Source organism: Paroedura picta, chromosome 3 (assembly GCF_049243985.1).
Source record: "Paroedura picta isolate Pp20150507F chromosome 3, Ppicta_v3.0, whole genome shotgun sequence".
Classification (NCBI taxonomy): domain Eukaryota; kingdom Metazoa; phylum Chordata; class Lepidosauria; order Squamata; family Gekkonidae; genus Paroedura; species Paroedura picta.
The window spans coordinates 48,593,234-48,617,891 of record NC_135371.1 but is presented as its reverse complement, the minus strand read 5'-3'; the positions used below and the strand labels follow the sequence as shown (position 1 = coordinate 48,617,891).

The 24,658-nt window shown below is 40.7% G+C and overlaps 1 protein-coding gene across 2 annotated transcripts in view; it reads right to left on the bottom strand.

The window, feature by feature from the left end:
• PHF2 (PHD finger protein 2) overlaps positions 1–24,658 on the bottom strand; it is a 160,751-nt gene that overhangs the window by 32,933 nt on the left and 103,160 nt on the right. Inside the window, exons 4-13 of one of the 2 annotated variants that reach the window (XM_077325583.1) lie at positions 22,533–22,693; positions 16,858–16,999; positions 14,712–14,898; positions 13,042–13,204; positions 11,001–11,088; positions 9,948–10,054; positions 8,761–8,852; positions 5,630–5,719; positions 2,577–2,990; positions 1,474–1,593 (exon numbers count right to left, since the gene is read on the bottom strand). In XM_077325583.1, coding sequence (XP_077181698.1) covers positions 1,474–1,593; positions 2,577–2,990; positions 5,630–5,719; positions 8,761–8,852; positions 9,948–10,054; positions 11,001–11,088; positions 13,042–13,204; positions 14,712–14,898; positions 16,858–16,999; positions 22,533–22,693 — 1,564 coding nt within the window. The remainder of the gene's footprint in view (positions 1–1,473; positions 1,594–2,576; positions 2,991–5,629; positions 5,720–8,760; positions 8,853–9,947; positions 10,055–11,000; positions 11,089–13,041; positions 13,205–14,711; positions 14,899–16,857; positions 17,000–22,532; positions 22,694–24,658) is intronic. The other variant, XM_077325584.1, reaches the window with a different exon arrangement.

Genomic DNA, 24,658 nt, shown 5'->3' with positions numbered 1-24,658 from the left:
TCATATAGACTTCTTCCAGTCAGATAGTCCAAAATGTGAGCTAGATACAGTGATCCATAATTCTTGTGTAAGCATATCTTTTATGATACCATGGTCTCAAATAACTTAAATGACCCATGAACTTATGCTGCAGACTTCTGTTCCTGTTTCCTTGTTCGCTTGGTTATCAGATACTGAGATATTTCATTTTATTGCTCTAGAAAGCATTTGTAAATCAAGCAACTATATATCCCTATTGAGCTGGGAGTTATTATTAGAAGTATTACCCTTTTGTAAGATTCAGATGGGTTGGAAGCATACGAACAAAGTTTGTGTCCAGTGGCACCTTGAAGACCATCTAAGCTTTCATGTGCATGCACACTTCTGCAGATAAAGAAATCTGTTTCAATGTAACTGGAAGAGCATGCATCTACACATGTTAAGCCTCTCAGTTCCTGTTTAAACCAGGAATTGAACTATGTTGGGGGTGCCACTGAACTCAAACATCATTCTCACATTCCCAATATATTAGTATGCTAATTTACTGCCATTTACATATATCTGTGTACTAATTTACTGCCGTTCACTGATCTAAACTGTCTTAAACCAATCTCAGCTATAATCACCCAGTTTCTTCTGCATGCAATTAAACCCCCACCCAACCCTCTCTTTACCTATAGGGAATGGCTTACGACACTTTGTTTCATTGTATTTGAAGAAGTAAAAAAGGTAAAGGTATCCCCTGTGCAAGCACCGAGTCATGTCTGACCTTGGGGTGACGCCCTCTAGCGTTTTCTTGGCAGACTTGCCATTCCCTTCCCCAGTCATTACTGTTTTACCCCCCAGCAAGCTGGGTACTCATTTTATCGACCTCGGAAGGATGGAAGGCTGAGTCAACCTTGAGCTGGCTGCTGAGATTGAACTCCCAGCCTCATGGTCAGAGGTTCAGACTGCATGTTGGCTGCCTTACCACCCTGCACCACAAGAGGCTCTTACTTTGAAGAAGTACGCATGCTTATAGTTTGCAAAAGCTTATACTTTGGATAACATTTTATTGGTCTTAAAGGTACCACTGCACACCAACATTGTTCTTACTCTTTTAAATTGTTAGAATTTCAAGTGGTCTGATTTCCATGTAACAAACATTTGTATTAACTTTTGTTTGTGGATTGGAACTGCTGCATGTAGTCATGTAGTTAGCCATTCTGTTGGAATACACGCTACAGGTAAATTAGTAAATGGCTATTTTGCATTATCAGATCTTGAGATCCAAGCAAATAGTTAAATTGAAGCTGAAATTAATTTTAACTTTTCATGTTAAAATTTGTATGTGTAGTAAATAGCATGAACATCAGTGTTTTCTTTCTTTTTTTACCAAGATCAACCGTACCTCGCTGAAAATGTTTATTTGTGAATATTCAGCAAATCCCTCATTCTTACAGCCCAGCATTGCATCAAGTTTACAGTAGAATCACATGATAAGAGAAGCCATACCTTATATTTCCATTTTGCTTCTGTTTTGGTCTTATTCTGCTCCCGAATTTCAAACTTTTCCACCTCATTTTGCTTCTCAGTGGGTTCTTTATTAGGGGCATTCAAAGCATTCTTGGCAGCCTGATTCAAGCAACCAAATGGGCTTATTATCTCATGCACAAAGACTATAAGGCATGTTTGGCTCTTGTTAATTACTGCATGCAAGCATGCTCACATGTGAGGCGCACCAAAATTATACATAGCATTCATGCTGAACAGGCTGCCAATGCATCATTCTTCCCCACCCAGATATATTGCCAAAATCAATATAATTTAAATAATGATTAATGTGCCATATTTATGTCACAGGTTTATCAGATGATACTTATTCTATTGCATATGCACAAGACTCGCTTGAAACTCACAAAAACTCTTACTGTTTCAAGAATCTTCTAAATTTGAAAGGATATTAATTGATTAAAAAAAGTAATGGAGGTGAATATTGCAAAAATGCTCACCATATCACTAACTGTACACTTCTGAATTCATGCTCCTCATGGAGCTAGCGCTACTAACCAGACAGCTAGTTCTTATTCTAAGCAAGATAACTCTAGCAAAGGATTAGGGGAAGAATTGGGGTGGAGGCTCTCTCCTGGTTAAGCCAGGGGAAACCTTTACATGGTCCTGACACTCCAGAACATGTTGGGAAGCATTATTTCCTGTTAAGATATATCAGATTTGTAGATTCTTAGGTATCCTAATAGAGTTCATAGTGACATGAAAGAACTAGTAGAGTGGACTATGGATTTTGTTCCCATATTTTTGTTCACAGAGCTTCACCTCAGAAACTCTTTAAAAGTTTTGAAAACCCAAAGGGTCTCCAAGGTGAGCTATAAGGATCAATGTGTTTTTCCTCCATGTGTGTGTTTTATGAAGATGCTGCTACAAATATTACTTTTTTATCCAACATTCAGAGATACTCAAAGAATATACCTTGGCCAAGATGCTAAACTCTTGGAATACTTCTTCACAAAACCTTGTCATGCATGCAGGTCAAACAATCGACAATGGTAATAGTCAAAAGTTTTATAAAGCTTGTCAATAGCAAGAAGAACTCTGCTCACCTTTCCTTTCTTTGGTGTTTCAATCTTTGTTAGGGCCTCTTTTGTATGAGCTTCAAGAAGATCTAAGTTAGGAATGGCAGGTGGAGGAGCTTCTTTTGTGTTCTTGTTTTTTTTCTTCCCTTCCCCCTTGACTTTTGGTGTTTTGGGAGGTTTGGGGGGTTTGGGTGGCTTCGGGGGTTTGGGTGGCTTGGGAGGTTTGGGTACTTTGGAGGGTTTGGGCGCTTTCATTGCTTTGGGGGTCTTTTTCTTAGGAACTTTTTCAACTGGTGGTGGTGGAGGAGGTGGTGAAGGTGGAGCAGGTGGTGGAGGTGGCGTCTGCGGTGCTGGCGATGGTATTTCCTCTTTCTCAACAGGACTAACCTCCTCAACATTCACATTGGCACTCACTTCAGGTTTGTTGACTTTCAAAGCATTCTGAAGGTGAACAGAATGTACACGCATAATTTAGAGTGGGATTTGCAAAAATATATTGTTCCTGAAGAAGTAAAAAACACAGTTATGTTGAGTATGAAAATGAAAATAAAGGCAGATCTAGTGTTGATCTGTGGATTGGTTTGCATGATTCTGAAGCAGCACAGTTGCTGCTCTGGCAACAATGATATGTAGAAGGATGGATAAGATCAGATGGAATTATGATCTGTTTTTACAGTGCAATCCTATCAAATTGATGGATTTAGACTGAAGTAACTCTGTATAGTATTGAAATGTTAGTTTCTGATGCTGGGATGGTTTTCCCATAGATCTTCCCCTTCAGTGATATTCTATATTCCTAAATTGTTGGTACTGTGTAAAATGGGAACAAAATTATGTTATTCCTGTACTTGTTTAAATCTGTGGCAAAAGCTATGTTTACAGATCACACAACCCAGCCAATAGATCTACTCCCTGAGTAGGCAGGGAGATTTAGTATCTGCAAACTTTTCTCCCATTCCTAATCGCAGAGTAACTAACTGTCATGGATCTGACCAGTTGCTGATAAAAGCACAAAGGGAAATCTCAGGAAGGACCAATTTATATAAATAAGATAAGATTAACCGTTGAGACATACTTGCTCTATACTACATGCTATTTTTACTATAGAGCTGGTCTACAGCTCTATCAGATTTTTAGGCAAGAATAACCACTGTTTCCAGCTGTATCAATTATAATATATAATTGTAATATATAACTGTGCATATTAAGAATGTCAGCATGATATATTTACTTTCTTGAATATATAGTATGATTTTCATAGACTTGTGTTGCAAAGCATAAAGAGCAAAACCAAACACATGGTCTGTCAAAACCTGTTATGTAGTCACATACATCCATATTTAGGGTTGCCAGGTTTATCGATGCTGCCAGTGGGGGAGCTTTCCAGGAGCAAGACAATGTGTCAGTATCTCCCAGACGTAACACTGGGTTGTCAGAAGCATTAGTGTGTGTTTTTTTATGATCTCACTTTGAGGCAAAACTCTATGGCAGAATTTGATTCAAACCTTAGTGTTTTGCCAAAAAACTAGAGCAACCCCTCCCACCGAACCCTGACGTGCTGATGTCACTTCCAGGTGACATCACGTTGTGTTAAAATGTAGCATTCTTCCAGTTTGGGGTAAGTTGGAGGGGGCGGGTACCTCTGGAAAGCAGGGGAACCCTCACCTAGACCAGTGGACCTGTCAACTCTATCCATAATTTAGAAACTCTATTCACCACCTAATCATAAATGTATAATAAAGTGAATTACTATTTGCTTGGTTTGTTCCAATTTTACATTTTTCAAATCCTAGAAAGTTCTCCCAATGTTTTTCTTTCTTCTTTTTTTCCTGGGGGGTTGTTAAAACAACGGGGGATGAAGTGCTTAAGTGGTAAGACAACACGTTTCAAATTAATTTGTATTGAGCAAACAAAGCATAGGTACAAAGGAGCAGCAAAAATATGTATAACAACAATTAACATTGTGAGACTAATTAAAAGGAAAACATTTTCTATTTATATTGTCAATTTAAGATTCACTGAACTACGAACTCTATATACGTTGTAAAAAACAAAGTGAACTTTCAAAACCACCAGTCATGTTTCTGCTCAACTCAAAAAGGGGGGGGGGGACACACACAGCTAAATTAAAGAGGTCTGATCCTTTATCAATTGGCCACATAGTACACTTTCATGTCAAACACATTTTAATCTCACTAATTTCAAAGAGAATGAAATATCCTAGCTTCCTCATCCTTTGAAATCCAAATTTTTGTGTTTAGCCTGGAAAATCAGCTGTAGTGCTCTTTATTGCTGACATAGTCTGCCAAATCAATTTGAAATACTGTAATTTAGTGTTAATTGGAGAAGCGCTTGGTATCTCAATAGCCCAATGTGTAAACAACTGTTGGGTGAAGAGGTGCTGTCCAGTTCAGCCTATTCATCTCATATGTATAAGATTCAGGTCTAAACCAGATGAGATGATGAGTGATCTGTGACTGAATTTCTGCCCAAGTATTTTTTTTTAATTGAAACAGCTGGAATGAGGGATCCACATTTGAATCAAAATATCATAGAAGGAAAGGTTTTCCACCCCACTTGCTTTTGCAAATAAAAAGGCTAATAACAGCAGGGGAGTTTGTGTTGACTAGCAAAACCATGTGTGGTGTGCAACAGTCAAAACACCTCTCTCTCTCTGTTCATGTAGCCCTTATCTGAATGTAGCCCCATCAGGTTGTTTTGCATTTTCAGTGCTGGGGACATCTGACAAAAGACTCAACAGTAGCTCATCTAGTTAGGCCTCTGGCATATGAAATGACTTGACCATATATATTGTATATCCGTGTCTTGTTGGAGTAGATACTTTTGAACTAAGATGCATAAAGCCATCTCTTTCTTTTGGAAGACTTAACAATTGTAAAATTTATCTGTGGACAATGTATTTTATAGATAGAGAAATGTTGCAGACCAGGCAGAGAACTATTGGCTTGAAATAGTCCATCATTTAGAAATAAGGAAGAAGTGGAGAGAAAGAAAGAGAATATCATGGGGCAGTTTTTAGGAAATTATAAGAAGCAGTTCATATCAGGAAGGATACCAACCTCACTTAATCTTATTTCTTTGGCAAGGTCCTTAATAAGTTGTGCTGGTTTAAAATGTTCTGGGAGTTCATCTTCATGGTCCACTAAAGCCTGGAACAGAACAAATCCAAACACAAAAGCTTAGGTCTATCAAGAAATCTTATAAGTCACTTTTGTTAAAACCATATAAAGGTAAAGGTATCCCCTGTGCAAGCACCGAGTCATGTCTGACCCTTGGGATGACGCCCTCTAGCGTTTTCATGGCAGACTCAATACGGGGTGGTTTGCCAGTGCCAGCAATTCAAAGGAAAGACAAGTACATTTTAATCTCATTTTAGATTAATAGTGTACCTTGTTTTAATTAGATATCTGTTTTATACTAACAAAAAGTGTCTTTTTACTGTACTCCCAGGAACCAAAACACGTTGAGGACAACTCTTCCTGCCTTCACCTCAGTTTTTAGTTTTAAAAGGCATAAAAATGGCACACAATAGCAGAGAAACAATTATTTCTGCTCAGAGCATGAAAAGGGCACTAAAAATGATGAAAGGCATGACTTAGAGCTCTATTAATCTTTTCTCACTATCACCACTGAAAGTCAAGTATCCCAAGCCAAGAAAGTTCAGCTTTGCGAACGTTCAATTGAGCACTACCAGAAGCATTTATAAGCAAATGAGAAAGAAAATCAAGGATCCAGGATCCTGAATTACATATTCAGTATTTTTGATTTTTTGTATTTATATTGAATCACAGACTGCACACAGACTACAGACTTATTAATTAATTAATTTATTAATTCAACTTATAGCCCGCCACTCCCACAAGGCTCGTGGCAGGTCACAACAATAAAACCCCCATAAAACCCTCTAATACAATAAAATCTTCTAAAAAGCCGAACAACCCAACCTAACCCAACCAATCCAAGCAATGACAACATTGTACCACCCAGGTCATAACCCAGAGAGGGAGTAAGAATCACCATAATCATAACCCTAAGAGGGAAGGGGAACTATGAAGGGGAACTATGAAGAACTATTAGTTATAAAAATTAGAAATATTTTAGGCCACATTCCTTCATTTTTAAATGTAGCAATATCACTTAAAGGGAGATGCCGCTCTGTAAAGACATGTGATAGGGAAGGACATGTGACAGAGGACATGAAGGACATGTGACAAGGAACTGCAATGGGATGCATCTCTAGTCCTGTCCACAAATTACAGTGAATGCATGAACAATCTATGTATGGTACACACTGATTGTTCATACATGCACTGAGTTATTTTCATGTTACAGTCAACTTATGCACAGCTGAACATGTGACTGAAATTGAACATTTATCTTGGTTTCATTTATACAATGAGTGAATGTGCACTGGCACTTTTACAAACAGGCATACACAAATGTGCCGGATGTGCTATGCATTTTAACATGTGAACAGGGATTCGGTGATGCTTATTCTTTGTATCTTTATATGTGCTCAATGCTCCTTCAGATATTATGATATTCAACACATAGACCCATTATGCACAGGGGTTTTAGCGCATATTCGGGGTGGAATGGCGGCGGCTAAAATCACCGATAACGCATGGAGGCGGCTGCAACTGGCCGCAGCTTCGGTGCATGCCGCCGAAAAAGCCGCGTCAGTGAAACGCGGAAGAAAGCTCAGCTTCCGGGTGACCGGGGCGCAACCAGAAGCGGCGCCCGGATCGCCGCGTGCATAATCGGTTACTCTGGGTTTTGCCGCCATCGCGCCCCGCCCCGTACATAACCGGTATGCGTCGCGTCTTCCCCCTCCGCGTTTTCCATGTGACCCGAAATCGCCGTTTCGGCGGCCATGCATAATGGGCCATAGGCAGACAGGCTCAGATGTCACATGCCTTGTTGATAAATCTAGGTCTGTAACAGGAGCGTTCAACTGCTTTAGGCAAGAACATTTCTCCCTCTCTTCCTTTTTGTTGAGCTTATGTGCTCCTCCCTTCTGTGGGTAAAATAATATTACTCTCCATGGTGTCAAAATTACATATACAAGAATACTAAACCATAATTTGTCTCCAAAATGAGGATTGAAAATCCACTTGAAATAATGAGTTGAACTCTAGTCTGGACTGGTAGCAAGGCAAATAAAAGGAAAGGAAGTATTCTATATCCCCACAATTCTTTGTGGGTTCTCACTTGTAACTACTAAATTCAGAAGCTATATCTATGAGAGAATAGCAGCTAGATGACAGAATGTAAACAAAGCAACAATCTGTATAAAAATCATCAAACTGTACTAACAGTGGAAATTACAATACAGATTTGGATAGGAGGAATAATTTATTTTGCCAGTGTACAGAATAAATATAAATAAAAATAATGAATAGGACTTGGCTTATTTTGTAAAGCATTTGTATCCATGGTCTTTGGTATGTAGCCAATAAAGTGTTGATTTAAAAAAATATGGGTATGCAAAACTTGAATGTGACTTGCACCCTTCAGTTTCTAATACAGATATCTAGTTTTCCCCCCTTTGTTTCACTTTACTTTTCATTCAACTTTTCTAAAAAGAAGAGCTATTTTTTTATACTCTGCTTTTTATTACCCAAAGGAGTCCCAAAGCAGCTTACAAAAAACTTTCTCTTTTTCTTCCCACAACCACCCTGTGAGGTAGCTGGGGCTGAAAGAGCTCTAACAGAACTTCTCTGTGACCCATTATGCACAGGCCAGAATGCCCACACTGGCGGCATGGGAACGCGGGAACCTCTGCAGTCTCCGGGATACTGTGGGCACCGGCAGGGGCTGGAGCGGACCGGCGCCATGCATAATTGACAGCACCGGGCCTTTTGGCCCACCCGCTCCCGACTTACAGTATCCCTGTAGGGACACTGCGGAGCCACAGAGCCAGCAGAGGCATCCCCCTGTCCCCATTGTAGTGTGTGGTGGGGACCCGGTCCCTCCCCACTCCCCCCGGCCGCTGCCACTAAAGCTTAATGACTTTTTCTTTATAGTTCAGGATGTGTAAACATGTTTCACCAAGAGCTTAAGCACTGAAATAATTCATCGTAGTTCTTCTATAATTAGAAATTCTAGGACTATCAGTTCTACTCTCCAGACCTTTTCTACCCCCTTTTCCCCCTGCAGTCAGTCAAACCAGTAAAACAAAATGACCAACCTGCTTCTTAGTCCATGATCTGAAAGCGCCATTTAGAATTTTTGCTCCCTGGACTAAATGTGAAGGAGGCTGCTTTCCAGCTTTATGTAAGCCTAATAAAATAAAATAATAAATTCCATTCAGTGATTATTCACAAATATAGGTAGCTTTTCCAAGAGAAAGAAACAAACCATTTTATGATGGAGCACACTGTAAGTACACGAGTAGTCGGAAAATTGAATAAATATGCCTAAATATGCCCCTTGAGTTCAAGACTGAATTTCTACAGTCCTTAATCAGCCGTTCCAAAGTAGTTAACTACCAATGGAGCTGCATTTTGAGTCAAGAACAAAGTTGATACCGAAGTAAAATCAAGTTTGATTTTAAAACACTATGTTTCAAAGTTCAATACAGATATTTTCAAATTGAATTTTGCCTATTCATTATAAGGTCTTCATCCTTCCTCAATGTAGCCCCCTGTGATACACAATTAGCTTTCCAGAATAAAGATGGCAACTTGAGGAAAGGGGAAATGGAAAAGATCTGCTTCCATGGGCACATAGCTCCAAACCATAGTATTTAAACATGCTAATTTCACATGTGTGGGATTTATCCAATTTAAAGTGTTGTGCAAAATTTCATTACAGTTTCCTCTGGTCTCACCTGTTGGATCTCCCCCTTCTCTCTGAAAGGCCTGATGTTACATCACAGTGCTTCCAATAATCAGCACTAGTAGCTAGTTATTTATTTATTAATAGACTAGCAAAGTAAAGGAGTATAACAATAAATATATACATGGATAATCAGAAATTATGAATTATAAATTTAAACAATAAAAATTAAGATAAAATGTTAGGTCACCCATTGCTGACCTATTTTACAAGTGACATCACAAAAAGTTCAGTATGCTGTGAGAATTCATCAGAGTAACAGTGTGACATATTCCAAATCTTAATTGCCTGGGAAATTGTTAATAATGGAGGAAATAGTCCTGCAGCAAACCATATGACAGAAGGGGCAGCAGAGTAAAACATGCGCTGAAAGCTTATTTGTTTGAATTATGTAGTAAATACTACCATAACCCCAAGTCATCTATGATTTCGCTCTGCTTTTGAGGGGGACCAATCCCATTTTGAAATATTTATCCACTGCTACTTTGAATGTGACTTAAAACAAATAAGGATGTTTGTTTGGTTTTTTTTTTTTACCTTTAAATGATTCTAGCAGGTGTTTTCCTGTATACCAACAAGCCGTTTCAAAGTTTGGAAACTGGGTTAAGCTGACAATTTTTAATCGTCTTTCAACTTCATATGCTCTGTGAGAGTTTAAAAAAAAATTCAGTGACAGAGAATACATGCAGCTCTATAAACCCCAAAAAAGAGTATTTCCCATTATTACACCGTAACATAACAGCTGTGTCGCTTTGCTTTCCAGGTGTTTTTAATCAACTAAACTGCAATAAATCCTGAACTACTATGAAAATGACAAGTGTACATGAAAACAGAAGATCTCTGAAGTTAATATGTATCAAAACACACCACACGGCTCATTATAGCATGAATTAGCAAACTAACAGATTGCTCAAATATATATCCTCATTTTAAGATGATGTATCATATACCACAATTTCAACATAAATGAAATAACATAAAGGACTAGGAATGATATGAGTTAATGAAGAAAGGTGGAGATTGGGACAATGCAAATGGACAACTTCTCTAGGGCATACCATCTGAAAGCCCCACCACCACCACCACCACCACCACCTAGTCCCTTACCTGGGTCTTTCCCAAGCCAGTAACCGGATTTCAATCTACTGTGATCTTTTGCGATGATAGTGACATGAGCAATTTGTATATTTTATATAGATTAATTTTTAGGATTTTTAATTATTTTATTAAATAGACATTTATTTATATTGGTTGGTCTTACTCCCAGCCCTCTTTGGAGAAGGGCTAATCAGAAATTCAATTATTATTATTAATACAATTAGTAAAATTATTATTTTATAATAACATTTTTACTTATTGTAAAGGAAGCATATGGCAACAGTGTCAAGCAAGTAGCTTAACTGCAATTCCTGAAATTTTTTGATCTTAACAAGTATAAAATAAATGTTTTCTAACTAAACTATTGCCACGGCCTCTATATCTAGAACCCAACACAATGCACAATTGTCTGAAAATATGCAGTTATTCTAAATCACAGAGAATTGAAACTGGTTAAATATCTTCCAACAAAGGCCGAAACAAACAGCTTACCTCATTTGCATTTCAACACTTAGACTATGAAGAAAGTGTCCTGCAAAGGCTAGGCAGTCAACAGGAGTTAACGTTGCATAAATCCACCCTGCATAACACATAAAAGGAACAGTGAATTGTTTAAAACACTGGATGTATGGTCTGCTGCTTGTTCAGTATTTTGATATTATAGCCCCAGGAGAATTAACAAAATCAAAACTGACTAGTGTTTTGGAAGTGAAAGTTTAGTTTTGACATTAAAATTCTTATATCTGATTCCTGCCTGTCTTTCAAGGAGTTCGAAACAACTCTTTGGTTTCACACCAAACAAGGCTGTCAGAGAAGTTGAGTTCCTTGCTTGGTTGATGTAATAGCTAGATATTTCACTGCTGGAGCCAGAAACATAATCAGACAGATGCCAAATGAGAGAAGGATTGAGAGTTGCAGTGGAGAACTGCCTGGTTTAGCCCTTCCCCTGCAAATCAAATTTCAGCTTGGCTTCAGGCTGTGCTCTGGACCTGCAATAGCACGGATCAGTTCCAGATTCCTTGTGCTTGCAGGACCACCTCTCCTGGATATGTTCTGCTGTGACAACTTCACTCAACAAAGCAAAGCCTTCCAAGGTGGTACTCCTGCAAACAGGTAAAATTGCTTCCATGTGATAGATCAGTCTTCCTGAGGCTATTAAGAATGTCCCCATGCTTCTATTGTGCAAAACAGAGCTAACATATTCTATAATCCATTTACTTATTGATTTACTGACTGTTTTGCTAGAAATCTTTTCAGTTCAGTACTATCATTTTTTCAGTTAATATAGTGATTGACTGAATCATTCCACTGTACTTGCAATCCACCTTAAATTCACATGAGAAAAAAATATACTGGAGTAAAGGTTTTTTAAAAATTGTATGATAGGACATGCAGTGGAAAGAGAAGATGTAGAATCTTCTCCCTGGAAGCCAAGGTATGGAGCACGCCAGGGATCTGTTCTTTCCACTCTGTTGTTAACTGTTTATATAACACTGTTAGAAGAGAGCATTCGTTGTTTTGGGTTTTATCAATATGTTGATGTCAAACAGCTATTTATCTATCCCTCTCTTTAACACTCCAGATGTCGTGGTCACCTAGCTGAGAAAGAACAAGCTGAAGTTGGAGCCAAATAAGATGGAAGTGATGTTGGTTGGTGAAATGAGTGTCATGGAGGGAAATCCCACTCCTATGTCAGATGGAAGTATGTTGAAGTGGATAGATTCAGTAAAGAGATCAGGACAGAGTATTCTTGGGTCTGACTTTCTTCACCCATCAACTTCCTCTTTATCTAACTTCCTCACATCAGCTGTCTCCTCCTGATGTGTTATTTAGGGTAGCGGTCCCCAACCTTCTTGTAGCTGGGGACCGCCTCTGAGGGTGGGAGAGAGCCGGCGGCCTGGCCGCCGCAGCTGCACGTAAACGTGCACGCGCAGTAACCGCACATGTGCGTTTCACCACTAGGTGGCGCTAACGCGCATGTGCGGAGCTGCCACGCATGCGCGTTTTCACCAGCAGGGGGCGCAAACACGCATGCGTGGCAGCTCCACGCGTGCGTGTTTGCATCGCTGGCGTGCCAGTGGCCACGCCTGCCTCTTTCCCCCCACTCTCGCTGCGAGGGGGGAGGCAGGCACGGCTGCTAGCGGCCCGGTACCATGGCCTTCACGGCCCGATACCGGGGTATATATTTTTAAAATTTAAATGGAACAACATGGTAATCTGAACTGTCCATGTTCTGGTTTACAGAGGGTAGTCACAGGTTTGGGAAACCTGTCCGGCTTAGGACTTCCTGCTCTTATGATGCTTTTGCTTGTTCTTACAGATGTTTCCTGGATTCAAACTGTAAGCAAACCACAGGTTTTGTTTGTGGCCTGGAAAATCAACAATTTGAAGGTTATCACCTTGTAATTCTATAGGACAGAGATTTAAATTATACAGCTTAATATTATTGCACTTCAACTGTGACACACACTTTCCAAATTCAGAGCAACAGGTGTATTAAACATAAATTTCTTGAATTTCATCACTAGCTCACCTGAGGGGATAAAAAGTGTTTGTCCTTGTTTAACTGTGCATTTGTAACATTTATCCACTTGGTCAGCAAAAAACATCTCACTATGATTTGCTGCCGATTGCCAGCGCTCATATAAAGAAATGTTTGCTGAAGTTGGCTTGATGAGATAAAATATTTTTTCTCCCTAAAATAGAACAGGTACTTTGATTAGTCAAAGGAATTAAAACCATGTAACATGACTGGAGAATCACATGTGCTTTAAAAAGTTGCTGAGGCCATGTCCTTGCACACAAAAGCTTATACCTTGAAGAAAACATTAGTCTTAAAAGGGGTACTGGACTCAAACTTTGTTCTTTAAGCATTGTATTTCATTCATTTTCTTAACTTATATAACCACTCATCTAGAGCAGTGGTCCCCAACCTGCGGGCCGCGGCCCGGCACCGGGCCGCAAAGGCCATGGCGCCGGGCCACGGCTCCCTCTCCCCGCCCCCCCCGCAATAAAAAACTTCCCAGGCCGCAAGCTTGCGGCCCGGGAAGCTTCTTACTGCGGGGAGGGCGGGGAGAGGGAATCAGGGCCGGGCCGCGCCCGTGCAGGCCGCGCGGGTGTGGCCCTATCCGCGGGAGCGGCCCGTGGGTGCGGCCCGATCCGCGGGCGTGGCTCGCGGCCGCGGCCCGATGCGTGGGCGTGGCCCGCGCGGGCGCGGTCCCCGCGGGCACGGCCCGATGCCCTGCCGGTCCCCAGCCTAATAAAGTTACTGATCTAGATCTACTGATCTAGAGCCAGTAACCTTGGGGTGGTGTACAACCTTAAAACATACATAAACGAAGTTCTGTGCCAATAAAACAAATTATTCAGTAAATAACCATTAAATCCATTATACCAGATAGTAGTGAGCATTTGGAAAGTAAATAATCAAAATCCAATCTGAGCATGCCCCATGTCTGTTAACCTCATAAGGATAACTAATCCAACTGAAATTTTAGACACAAACAGACTACACCAGTATTTGGTAGTGCTGTGGTAAGTGCTGCTGACTAATTTCAGTTCTCATCTCTCATTTCTGTTATTGATTTTTTTTCATGCGACAGCAAGATCAAAGAAAATATTCAACACCCACATATATACCTTACATACCTGCCAACTAGTCTATGTTCCTGCCAGAATGCTGTTCCTGCCAAACAGTATTGTTCTAATTTGATTTTCTGCACAGCATTTCCTCCAATCAAACTGCTGCTGTATGACTGAAATGATGCTTCACTCTTTCGTGATGGCAATGTCCTTGAGTCACAGGAAAGGGCAAATGCCTTGCTTTCAGCCATAGACAGTGTGGCAGAAGGCAGACTGGAGAAAGGACAGGGCTTTATCCCAAAGACCTTGTGTCTTCGGGAAGAGAAGCAAAGCCTATATTTTGAAGTGGGAAGGTATATTCAAGTTGGGAGACAGCAGCCAGAGAGTCATAGTTTGGTCCTGTTGTGTGCCATTATTTCTTTTCCATTCCTTCTCATAAGAGGCAGCCTGCCTACTTTTCAGAACAGAAGCTTCAATTCCTAACGGAATGATGTTACTGCTTTATATGTGATGTTTAGATAAACAAAATGGCTGCAACCCTTTATCTTAGCTTTCAGGATGATCCTGTCATAAATCTTGGACACAGTTTGGTTAAATAAGGGGAAATAAGAAGAGTCTTACTTTCAGGACATGGTACCAGGCTGAGGCTCCACCAGACTCTATGTGAAAGTCTGTGTAGCTGTCTTTCACGCATATCAGGCAATATTTGGTCACTTTAGGTTTTGCAAGCAAAGCATCATCAGGCCAATGATTTTCTACCCAAGAAAGTTTCTTCACTATATCAGGAGACTCTACAAAACTGGACATTCTATTTTAATTATAAAAAGAGACAAAATTTGAATTAGTATGAAGTACAACATTGGATTTAACATATGTGAAAATTCTATTTCGGGGTGAATTCTCAACTAGGTTTTAAGTGCCCTTGAAAAAATAAGCAGTGGATAAAACTTCTATGGAGCTTCAATCCAACAAATCAGAGGGATATTCCTGCGGAGCAACTGCAGGTGGACACAATCCAAATAAACAATGACAAAAAAAAATATTTTACTTGATAAGCTTACTATGCAATAACTCTGTATGTTGAATGGATCCCATATAACAAGAACCTTTCCACTGTTGTGATTGTTTGCTTATATAGATATTTGCTTGTTGGATTATTTAAAGGTTTTTTTTTAAACACCTCTTACAGGAGACCTTGAGTCTAAAACTGTTCTTTATACATAGTGTTTGTCATGTCATGACGGAGCTTTACATCCTTTTCAAGTGTCATGCTCTTTGTTGAGAAATTTACTATTTGCTAACCAGTGATTAAATCAGCAGCATATGAGTGATTGTTCCTACAACCCCCCCCCCAAATAAAATGCATCCAGTTGTTATTGTCTCTGTAGACACGAGAAAAACTGTAAAATATCTATTGAAAAATACCTATCATCACAGATCTTTTGAAATTGCTTTTGATCCTTTTTGTGCAAGGAAGGCGGTTACATTATTAAAACAATAAATACAGCCTAGAAAGCTATGGATACTACAAAAGAAATGATCTTGCAATTATCCTTCAGCCTTTCTGTAATCTGCATTAATTATCACTTCTTTCTCTTCTCCAATGTGATGGAATTCTCTTCTCAAACAACTATTGTTTATTTTATGTTTGCCAAAGCTCATAATTTTCCCTGTTTATAAAGAACCATTTTCTTGCCCTATAATAATCTTTTTATGGCTATGTAGATTACCCCTGAAGTCCTAAAAGGAAGAAAAAGAAGCTTAAATTACATGGTTCAACAAATCATAAATTCATTCCTTCCTCACCAGTGATGCACACAGAACAAAACTTCCTCAAACAAATAATTTCTCTAAAATGGTTTCAGGCATAGAAGAGCAATGACAGACAATTCATTCCATTGAACTATAGAGTTCTCACTGCTATTACTCTAAAAATTAATGCTAAATATGACAAATAATGAGAACATTTCCACTCCTTGGGAATTTCCACTCGCCCGAAGGTCTTGCACAAATGGAAATAAAAGGAAAAGACCATGTTGGGCTCTAATGCTAAGCCATACTTACTGTATCCCCACTTGCTTTTATGCTTCTTGCCTAGATGGAACCACAATAAATAAATCACTGGATCTAAGCCATTGAATTATACTATTAAATTTATATAACTGACTTTGTCACCCTGACTTACTACCTTTACCCAGAGGGAGACAGGAGGCTTGTAACCCTGTTGATTATCCTGGACTTTTTGGTGACTTTTGATACAACCAACTGTTGTATCCTTTTGGCTCATCTGCCTGAGAGGGGGAGTGGGATGACTACACACTAATAGTTCTGATTTTTTATCTCCAATGTTTATGGCGCTTGTTCAATGTCATAAAATGTGTGCATTTAAACATGTTCATGAAGCCCCTGAGAAAGACTGTCCATGGCTATGGACTACATTGACACTCAGATTTATTAGTGCTTTTCAGATGTGTCCATTGGGCAAGAGATGTTCTGGGTCAGATGTTAAAGGCAGTAACAAGCTCTACACAGCCCAATAAACTGAATCCCAGTTTAAATAACATGGTAGCACTTTGGTCAATAGTAAAGGTGGCAGAAAAACATGAGACAGGTACATTACTTTTAAACGTTAGTATTATAGCTAAAATTGAGAGCAAATAAAATGTTATCCCTCCATCTCCAAAAAAAACACCTCCTGAAACTTGTTGCTACTTCAGATATATCAAATCAAACGTGGTGGGTCAGGCAAACCCATATTTCTTTTTACCTGGTATCTGAAAATTCCAAGTTAGTTACATTGAGAACTCTTTTTCTGTTAGTGCTGTAATAGTAATCAACAAACTCCTTTAGCTTCATCTTGCAATCTTTTTGTTTTGTGACATCCGTGACATCAACACTCCTTTCTGGTCCTGAAAAATAAAGGGATAAGGGAATGTAAAATCAGATCTAAAATGAATTACAGGCCACCAAAGAGTATGCAATCCTGTTTGGGTTGTGACTTGCCATCACTAGGCATGGTCTTAGGAAGAATCATTCACTTTATTCATGCACTAGGGACAGAATGAACTCAGAACTGTTCACACACTGTATTAGGACATCCAAAGAATAGCACAACTACTTTAGAATGATGGCTCGAGTTAGCATTTCTCAAGCACAGAACCTCTTCCATGCTACATGTTAAGCCACAGCTAGAACTGAGCTGAAAATGAAAGGACATAAATCTAAAGAAATGCATCTTCTAGATCCAAGCACAGAAAACCAGTGATCTTCATCTGACCTGTCTTTTAATAAGCCTAGAACATCACTGAAGTTTCATAACGATTTTGCAGCATATATTAGGCCCAGCAGCAGTTGTTGTCCCACCTCCAGTAGTAGTTTGGCACTACAATGACCTCTTATGCACGGGCCAGAATGCCTGCGCTGGCGGCAGGAACACTTCGGTTAAAATCACCAATAACGCTTGCTGCTGCCACCAGCGCAGGTGCCTCCCAGCCCAGGGCTATGGAAGGCCCGTGGTAAGTGACCGTGGGATCTTCTGCAGCTTCCTGGGTAAGCCTGGGTTGTGGCAGGCCGGCGCTGTGTGTAATCGCCAGCACCAGGCTTGTTGGCCCGCCCAGCCCCGACCCTACAGTGTCCCTATAGGGACACCGCAGAGCCCGGGAGCTGGCAGGAGCAACTCCCTGCCCCCACCTGGGCTTGCAGAGGAAGCCAGGGCCCTCCCACTCACTCCCCGGGCCATCCAAACCTCCCCCCACCCCCGCCAGGCTGGCTTACCTTCTGGCCCTGGCGTTCAGCGCGTGCGCACTACGCTGGGGCAGCCCAGCATGCCCTGCCCCCATGCATACACGGGAAATGGCGGGGCATCCAGTAGCTGCTGCCATGCATAAGAGGCCAATGGTAAGCATCCCTAGAAATCAGGCTGGACCCATTATGCATGGCCGCCGGTACAGAGGGTGGAGGCCGGACGGAAGATCTGGAGGAGGAAGCTGCGCGGCAAGCCATGTACGAATGGCATGGCAGCAACATCCAGAGCAGCCAGTGACAACGGCTAAAGAGACAGCAATGCAGAGCAAACGAGGTGGGAGTGCAGTGCATGGCTTACCGGACCCGGGTGGTCAAGCAGGCCGATGTGCCGGAAGTGACCGACAGCCAGGCTGCCGAGGGTGCGCGCAGGTGCAGGCGACACACATGCTGGTTGCACTCGGTGCATCTGGACTGCTGGAAACGGAAAGGGGGCGAGCCAACAAATGCAGAGGGCAAGGGAGGGCACAGCGGCCCACAGCTGTCGAGGGGCCAGAGACCACAGGATGGAGTGCAGGGCAGCCGCAGTGCCAGCCGCCCTCTCCGATTATGCACAATCTCTTTCCGGTGCTGCATCTGGCTGCGCCCTGGCCAGGCAGCAGGCTTTGCTTTCTTCCGCGTTTCCCTAACATGGGGTTTTTGGCGGCCTGCATCAAACCTGTGCTTGGCCTCTGCCGGCGGCGTGCATTATCGGGGATTTCCACCACTGTCATTCCAGTTCTGAGAAGGACCTTCCCCTCCATGCATAATGGTTCCTGGAGAGCTAACAGGGACAACTGCCAGGTGAAGCACCCTCAATGTCTTGACTTCAGGAGCTCAGAAATAATTCCTACTGTCTAAACTGATTCAGGTCTTCAGTGTTATTATAGTGAAACCAGATAGCATTAAGAAAGGATATTCTTACTCATATTTATATTTATCTATTTATTTTTAGTTTTCTAAACCGTCACTCTTGGTTGACTCGTGGCAGTTTACAATAAAATGATAAAAACACAGTTAGATCCCCTAAAAGTAGAGTCCTTCATTTCTTTACTTTAGTGATACAATTGGGGTTATGCGTTTGTGCTGTTCTAAATGTCTTGTTTTCTTTATAAAATAGGGGAGAGCAGAATTGCATATGTTATTCTAAGTTTGTGGGGAGGGGGATATAAGAGAACGCATGAGGAGTGTTATTGGAGTATTGAACTATACATGAGAAGACTAGGATTCAAATCCTAACTCAGCTATTAATCTTACTGAGGTACCTTGGATCATTTTTCTCTTAGCTTAGGGGATGAATAGATAAAATTCAACAAAGTATGTCACTCAAATTTTCTTGTAGAAAAATGGGGAAAATTCTGATGATTAAAAATATTTTTTCTTTAAAAAAATCTATCTACAAATATGGGAAAGCCACATAGCATTATTGTCAGATTCTTATTAACTTTCAAAAAATCCACAATCTATAAGTAATCTCCCATTCAGTTCAATACACAACTGCATGAGACAGTCTAGCAATATGTAAAAACAGAACGTACAACACATGGTAACCTTTAGATATGATAACTAGGCTTGTTGTGGGAAAACCAGTTTCTAGTACCAGATGCAAGTCTAGTAACATTTTCCCAATCATGGTTTTCTTTGCTATTTTCGATTGTATCTTTGTGACTTTTAAGGAAGGCCTTTAAAAACAATGGGCTGTATTCCTGTACAGTATAACTTCTTTGCTGGAAATGTCTTCCGTTTCATTGTGTGCCCCTCTCTTAACTATACATGGTCCCTGGTTATGAACAATTAGCAGGGCATGGGACTGTGTGTTGTTTAGTACATCAGATAATCATTTGCTTTTCTGTTTCACTCTTGATTAGAGCACTCCTGGGAAGTATGGGATTATTTCAGCTGCAAAGCAGAGATGGAGCCAGCAGATGTCAAGGAGCACTCAGGTCATGCATGCAATGAAATCCGCTAAGGGACAGCAGATGGACAAGCAAAAATACATTCTCATTAGAAAAAGATAGGTTGAAAATGGCTGTCAGGTTATTTTAGAGGTTGGGAACTGCTGTAAAATGTTATTTTACTACATCAATATTTATGTATCTTATAACACGCAACTCTGGTTTCATGGGAACAAATTCTGAAGAGTAATAACAGGAAACTATACAGATATCTGCATAAGTAACACAAATTAGCACATAATTTCAGAGGATTAATCAATGGGTAGTAGTTGAGAAAGACTGGGATAATTCTCACAAGTAGAGATCCAGAATCAATACAGTACAAGAAAGAATCTGTGCTGCGAGATGAAGCCACAGCAGCAAAATACTGGCTGCCATGGCTCTTTCTGAGCTGCCAACTGAACAAACTGTCCAGTTCTTGAAATAACCATATCTCAAGAGCACAAGTAGCAACTGCAGCTTCTCTCCAGGCTGCAACACTGTAAGAACAAGAAATACACCTACAGGGCACCTTTCTTTCCTATAACCCTTAAAGGCATGGGAACTTCCTTGAGGTCATGTCTAGCAAAAAAAAAAAAAAAAAGGAAGAAGACTGCAAATGAGGTGTATGTGAAAGAGGAAAAGTGTCAGGATTAAGCATTTAATCCTGCCATTTCTCGGGTTTGGGGTCTGCCTGGTATACTTTGGTCAAAGCTGGGCCTGGTATACTTTGGTCAAAGCCTTGTCCATTCTCCAAGAAAGACTCGCCTGCTTGGGAACATCTCTCTGCAATTGTGCTTTTCCCAGTGTGGGAGGGTGGATGGCCTAGATGCTCTAGTTGTTTTGTCTCAGCTCCTGAGCCTAGAGAGATATCTGTGTTTCCAAGGCTGGGAGGGGTGTGGAAAAGAGATTTTAGCTTTTAATATATACTTCCCTTTATTTATAACATTTTGGATTGTTCATATTCTTCATATTCTTCTATAGATTAAATCATGTATCTATTTGTAGTTCTTTTCAGGTTAATAATATTTAGCATATTGCATTTAGCTGTTCATGCTTTGATTTGCTTATGTTAGGTAGTGGTTATTGGTTCATACACACCCTAGCTCATATAGCAATGGTTAAGTTTCATTTATACATTTCATTTACAAGTTAGCTGCATATCTTTACAGTCATATTTTGTTATATATTCCTAGCCATGCATTTAGCCATGTACGTAGCATTTTAGTTATAAGTTACTGCATTCCATCATATGGTTGCCATGGGGATGGCAAGGCCTGCTCTCTCATCAAGACCTGTGTTTGGGTTAGGCATGCTGGGAACCTGATAACACCTAGGCTCACCCTGGGAACCATGAATATCCCCATGAAACCCACCATGGACCACCTAGTTTGTGATGTGTCATGGACATTTACACCTGTCATATGATGTCACCAATGGTCTGGCCTAGAAAACTTATTTTGTATGTGGTTTGTTTAGAAAAGTTGTCTTTGTCAGTTTTGTTTGCTTTTTCAAGCCAAGAATTGCTGCTGTAACCATGGTCCTGACTCCTAAATAAACCTTTGTTTATAGAGTTCGAGATGGCCTAGTAGTTCTTCCTGACATAAAGGTGAGGAAACAATGGCCATAATGGAGACTTGTGTCTTAAAGCCCAGGCCTCAAGCCAGGCCCAATAAAATAGGGGGAGGGGTCATTTTGTAGGCAGAAGAAGAGCTGAAACTTCCCAATTTTTCTGTAGCTGCTCTCTCCAGAGCCCTATCTCCTAGCCATTTACACTTCAAGAAGGAAGAATCCAGTAGGGCCTTTTATGCACAGCGGCAGCTATTGTGTGCTGCAGCCATGCCGTTGTGGCAGGGCAAGATGCCCCGCCATTCCCCATGTATGCACGGGGGTGGGGCATGCTGGGCTGCCCCAGCGTAGTGCGCGCGTGCTGAACACTAAGGCCAGGAGGTAAGTCAGAGCAGCGGGGGGAGGTTTGGATGGCCCGGGGGGAGTTGGGGAGCCCAGGCCCCCGCCGCATGCCCAGGTGGAGGCAGTGGTTCCACGGAGCCCACAGGGGTGTGTGGTGTCCATACAGGAACACCGTAGGGTTGGGGCTGGGTGGGCCGACAGGCCTGGTGCTGGCAATTATTCACAGCGCCAGCCCGCCGCAGCCCTGGCTTATCCAGGAACCTATGGAAGATCCCGTGTGTGCTTAATGCAGGCTTTTCGTAGTCCTGGGCCACAAGGCGCCTGTGCTGGCGATGGCAGTGTGTGTTATTGGTGATTTTAACTGAAGCGCTGCTGCCACCAACGCGGGCATTATGGCCCATGCATAAGGGGACTAGGAAGGAAAGCAATAGAGAGGATTTTTCTGCAGATGAATCACAGTCAAAGGAATCATTTAGCATACATACCTGCACAATTTTTCTATGATAAAATTCATCCAGCTCCTTTTCACACATGATTGGGGGAAAGCCAGGCAAATGGGCTTGTTACTATCATATGCAGTTTAAATTAAGAGAGAGGCAAATGAAGCAAGGAATGTTGTTACTACTGCAAATCTAAAAGTTTAGACAGGGAAGATGGGATGCCATTAGTTTTGAAAGAGCTGAAGGGAAGAGAGTTGCTTTATCATCCATGTTACGGGGTCTACAAAGCCATACTGCCATTAACGAAACAGCATAATTAATCCCCTTCTATATATCCTTGTGCGCATAGTTTGATCAGGCCCTGAAAAAATACATACCAACATAGTTTTCAACATCACTAACATAAAATGTTGGTGCAGGTACTGATAACCCCAAGCCATCCTTCTTTGGAATGAGGATCGGTTCTGTGAATCCATTTTCTTCCAAATATTCAACTGTCAGTTGGCTTCCACTAACTTTTGCTACCACATCTTCAGCACTAGAAATGCAAACACATTTTTAGTTCTAATGAAAATAAAAACTTTCACACCCAAAGACAGTATTTTCTCTTGCTTTATCACTGGTGAGACAATATGCAAGTCAGTATACCATTCTTTACATTAAGATGCCCCTGGCATACAATCCTTTGTTCGTTTAATCTGGCAGCCAAATAAGACATTTGTTAACAAAACCTCTGAGCAACTAACAGCCAGTACGCAGTTTTTCAAGTGGTAACTGGCTATGGATGCCCTAGGTAAGCAGACTTGTGAATACTCAATAGGGCTGCAGGTACAAAAAGTATGACCTGTACGAATAGTATGCCCTGGGAACCTGCTCCACCACTTGAGTACTCAGTTGCAGTGGAACATCACTGGAATAATTTCTGTATATGTAGTTGTATTCTGTGTTCTGATTTCCCCTGGTTTAGAAATGTCTTGTGTTATAAGGACCAACTGAAAGCAACAGAATAATCTGAGGAATGCTCCTTGTTTGACAGCCCGGTCTGGCTTGATCACATCAGATCTCAAAACTTATGCAGAGTCAGCCTTGGTTAGTCCTGGGATGAGAGATCACCAGGGAAATCCAAGGTTGCTACTCAGAGGCAGGAAATGGCAAACCACCTCTGTTTATCTTTTGCCCTGAAAACCACACAGGGTTGCCATAAATTGCCAGTGACATAATGGCACTTTCCACCACCAATGAACTAATACTGCTGTTTTCGACGGGACTTTAATGTAACTCTCTCTAGGTTGGAACCCTAGAAAGCAGATGCATAGGGTAGAAATTAAATGCAGTTAAAAAGTTATTCTGTTTTTATAAATATGATGACCTATGAATATAATTTATAGTAAAACTCATTCAAAACAATTGTTTAAGATGCACCATATTATTGGCACTTTTGTTGTTCATTTGTTGATTCTGTTTTTCATTTTATCTCAGAAGGTTTAATACATGAAATTATATTTCTGCTTTTTAAAGGGTGATTCCATTAACTTGAGCAGATAAACTAACCAGATCATCATTTTAGTATAATTATTAATACTATTTGATATAACTATCAAATCTTTGTTGTTTTACTTAGGAACTTCTTCCACATATAATACATGCACAGTATAAGTGGCATCACTTTTGTGAACTGTGACTTTTGACTGCAAAACATTTATGGATAACGGGAGAGCGACTGATTCCAACACCATCCCCAACACACACTTGTGCATATTTGCAGGCAAAAGACATCCAAATGACATTATGCACATATGTTTTATTCTTGGGAATCCTGAGTACAAAATTATCATATAAATTTGCTCTTAGTAACTGTGCCGAATGAACACAGAACACTTTTAGATTATATCACTTGAAAAGCTACAAATTTTAAAAATGACAGATGCTAAAGATATACAATTGTTAAAAACAAAAGTGCTATTTAATAGTTACCCACCTAGATGTGAGACATTGCATGAAGTGAAATCCTCCAAGAGAAAGCAACCATTATTATTTATTATTGTTATTACTATTATTATTTATTATATTTCTTACCCGCCACTTTTGGCACACCGGCTCGTGGTGGGTTACAATATAAAAGTCCCACAACAATAACCCCATTAAAAATTCATTAAAACTACACAAAAAATATTTTAAAAACCCAACAAGGTGGGAAAATAATCCTGCTCCCAGGCAGCAGAGGGCTATAAAGACTTATTCTTAATAAGGATGAAGGCTGCTGATTCATTTTATACAGGAGTGGTTTAAAGATTCGTGGGGCTCGTAGCGCCATAGCCTGTTTAAGGATATGCGGGGCCCTAACACAGTAAGAGCCTCTTGTGGCGCTGAGTGGTAAGGCAGCCGTCTGAAAGCTTTGCCCATGAGGCTGGGAGTTCGATCCCAGCAGCTGGCTCAAGGTTGACTCAGCCTTCCATCCTTCCGAGGTCAGTAAAATGAGTACCCAGCTTGCTGGGGGGTAAAC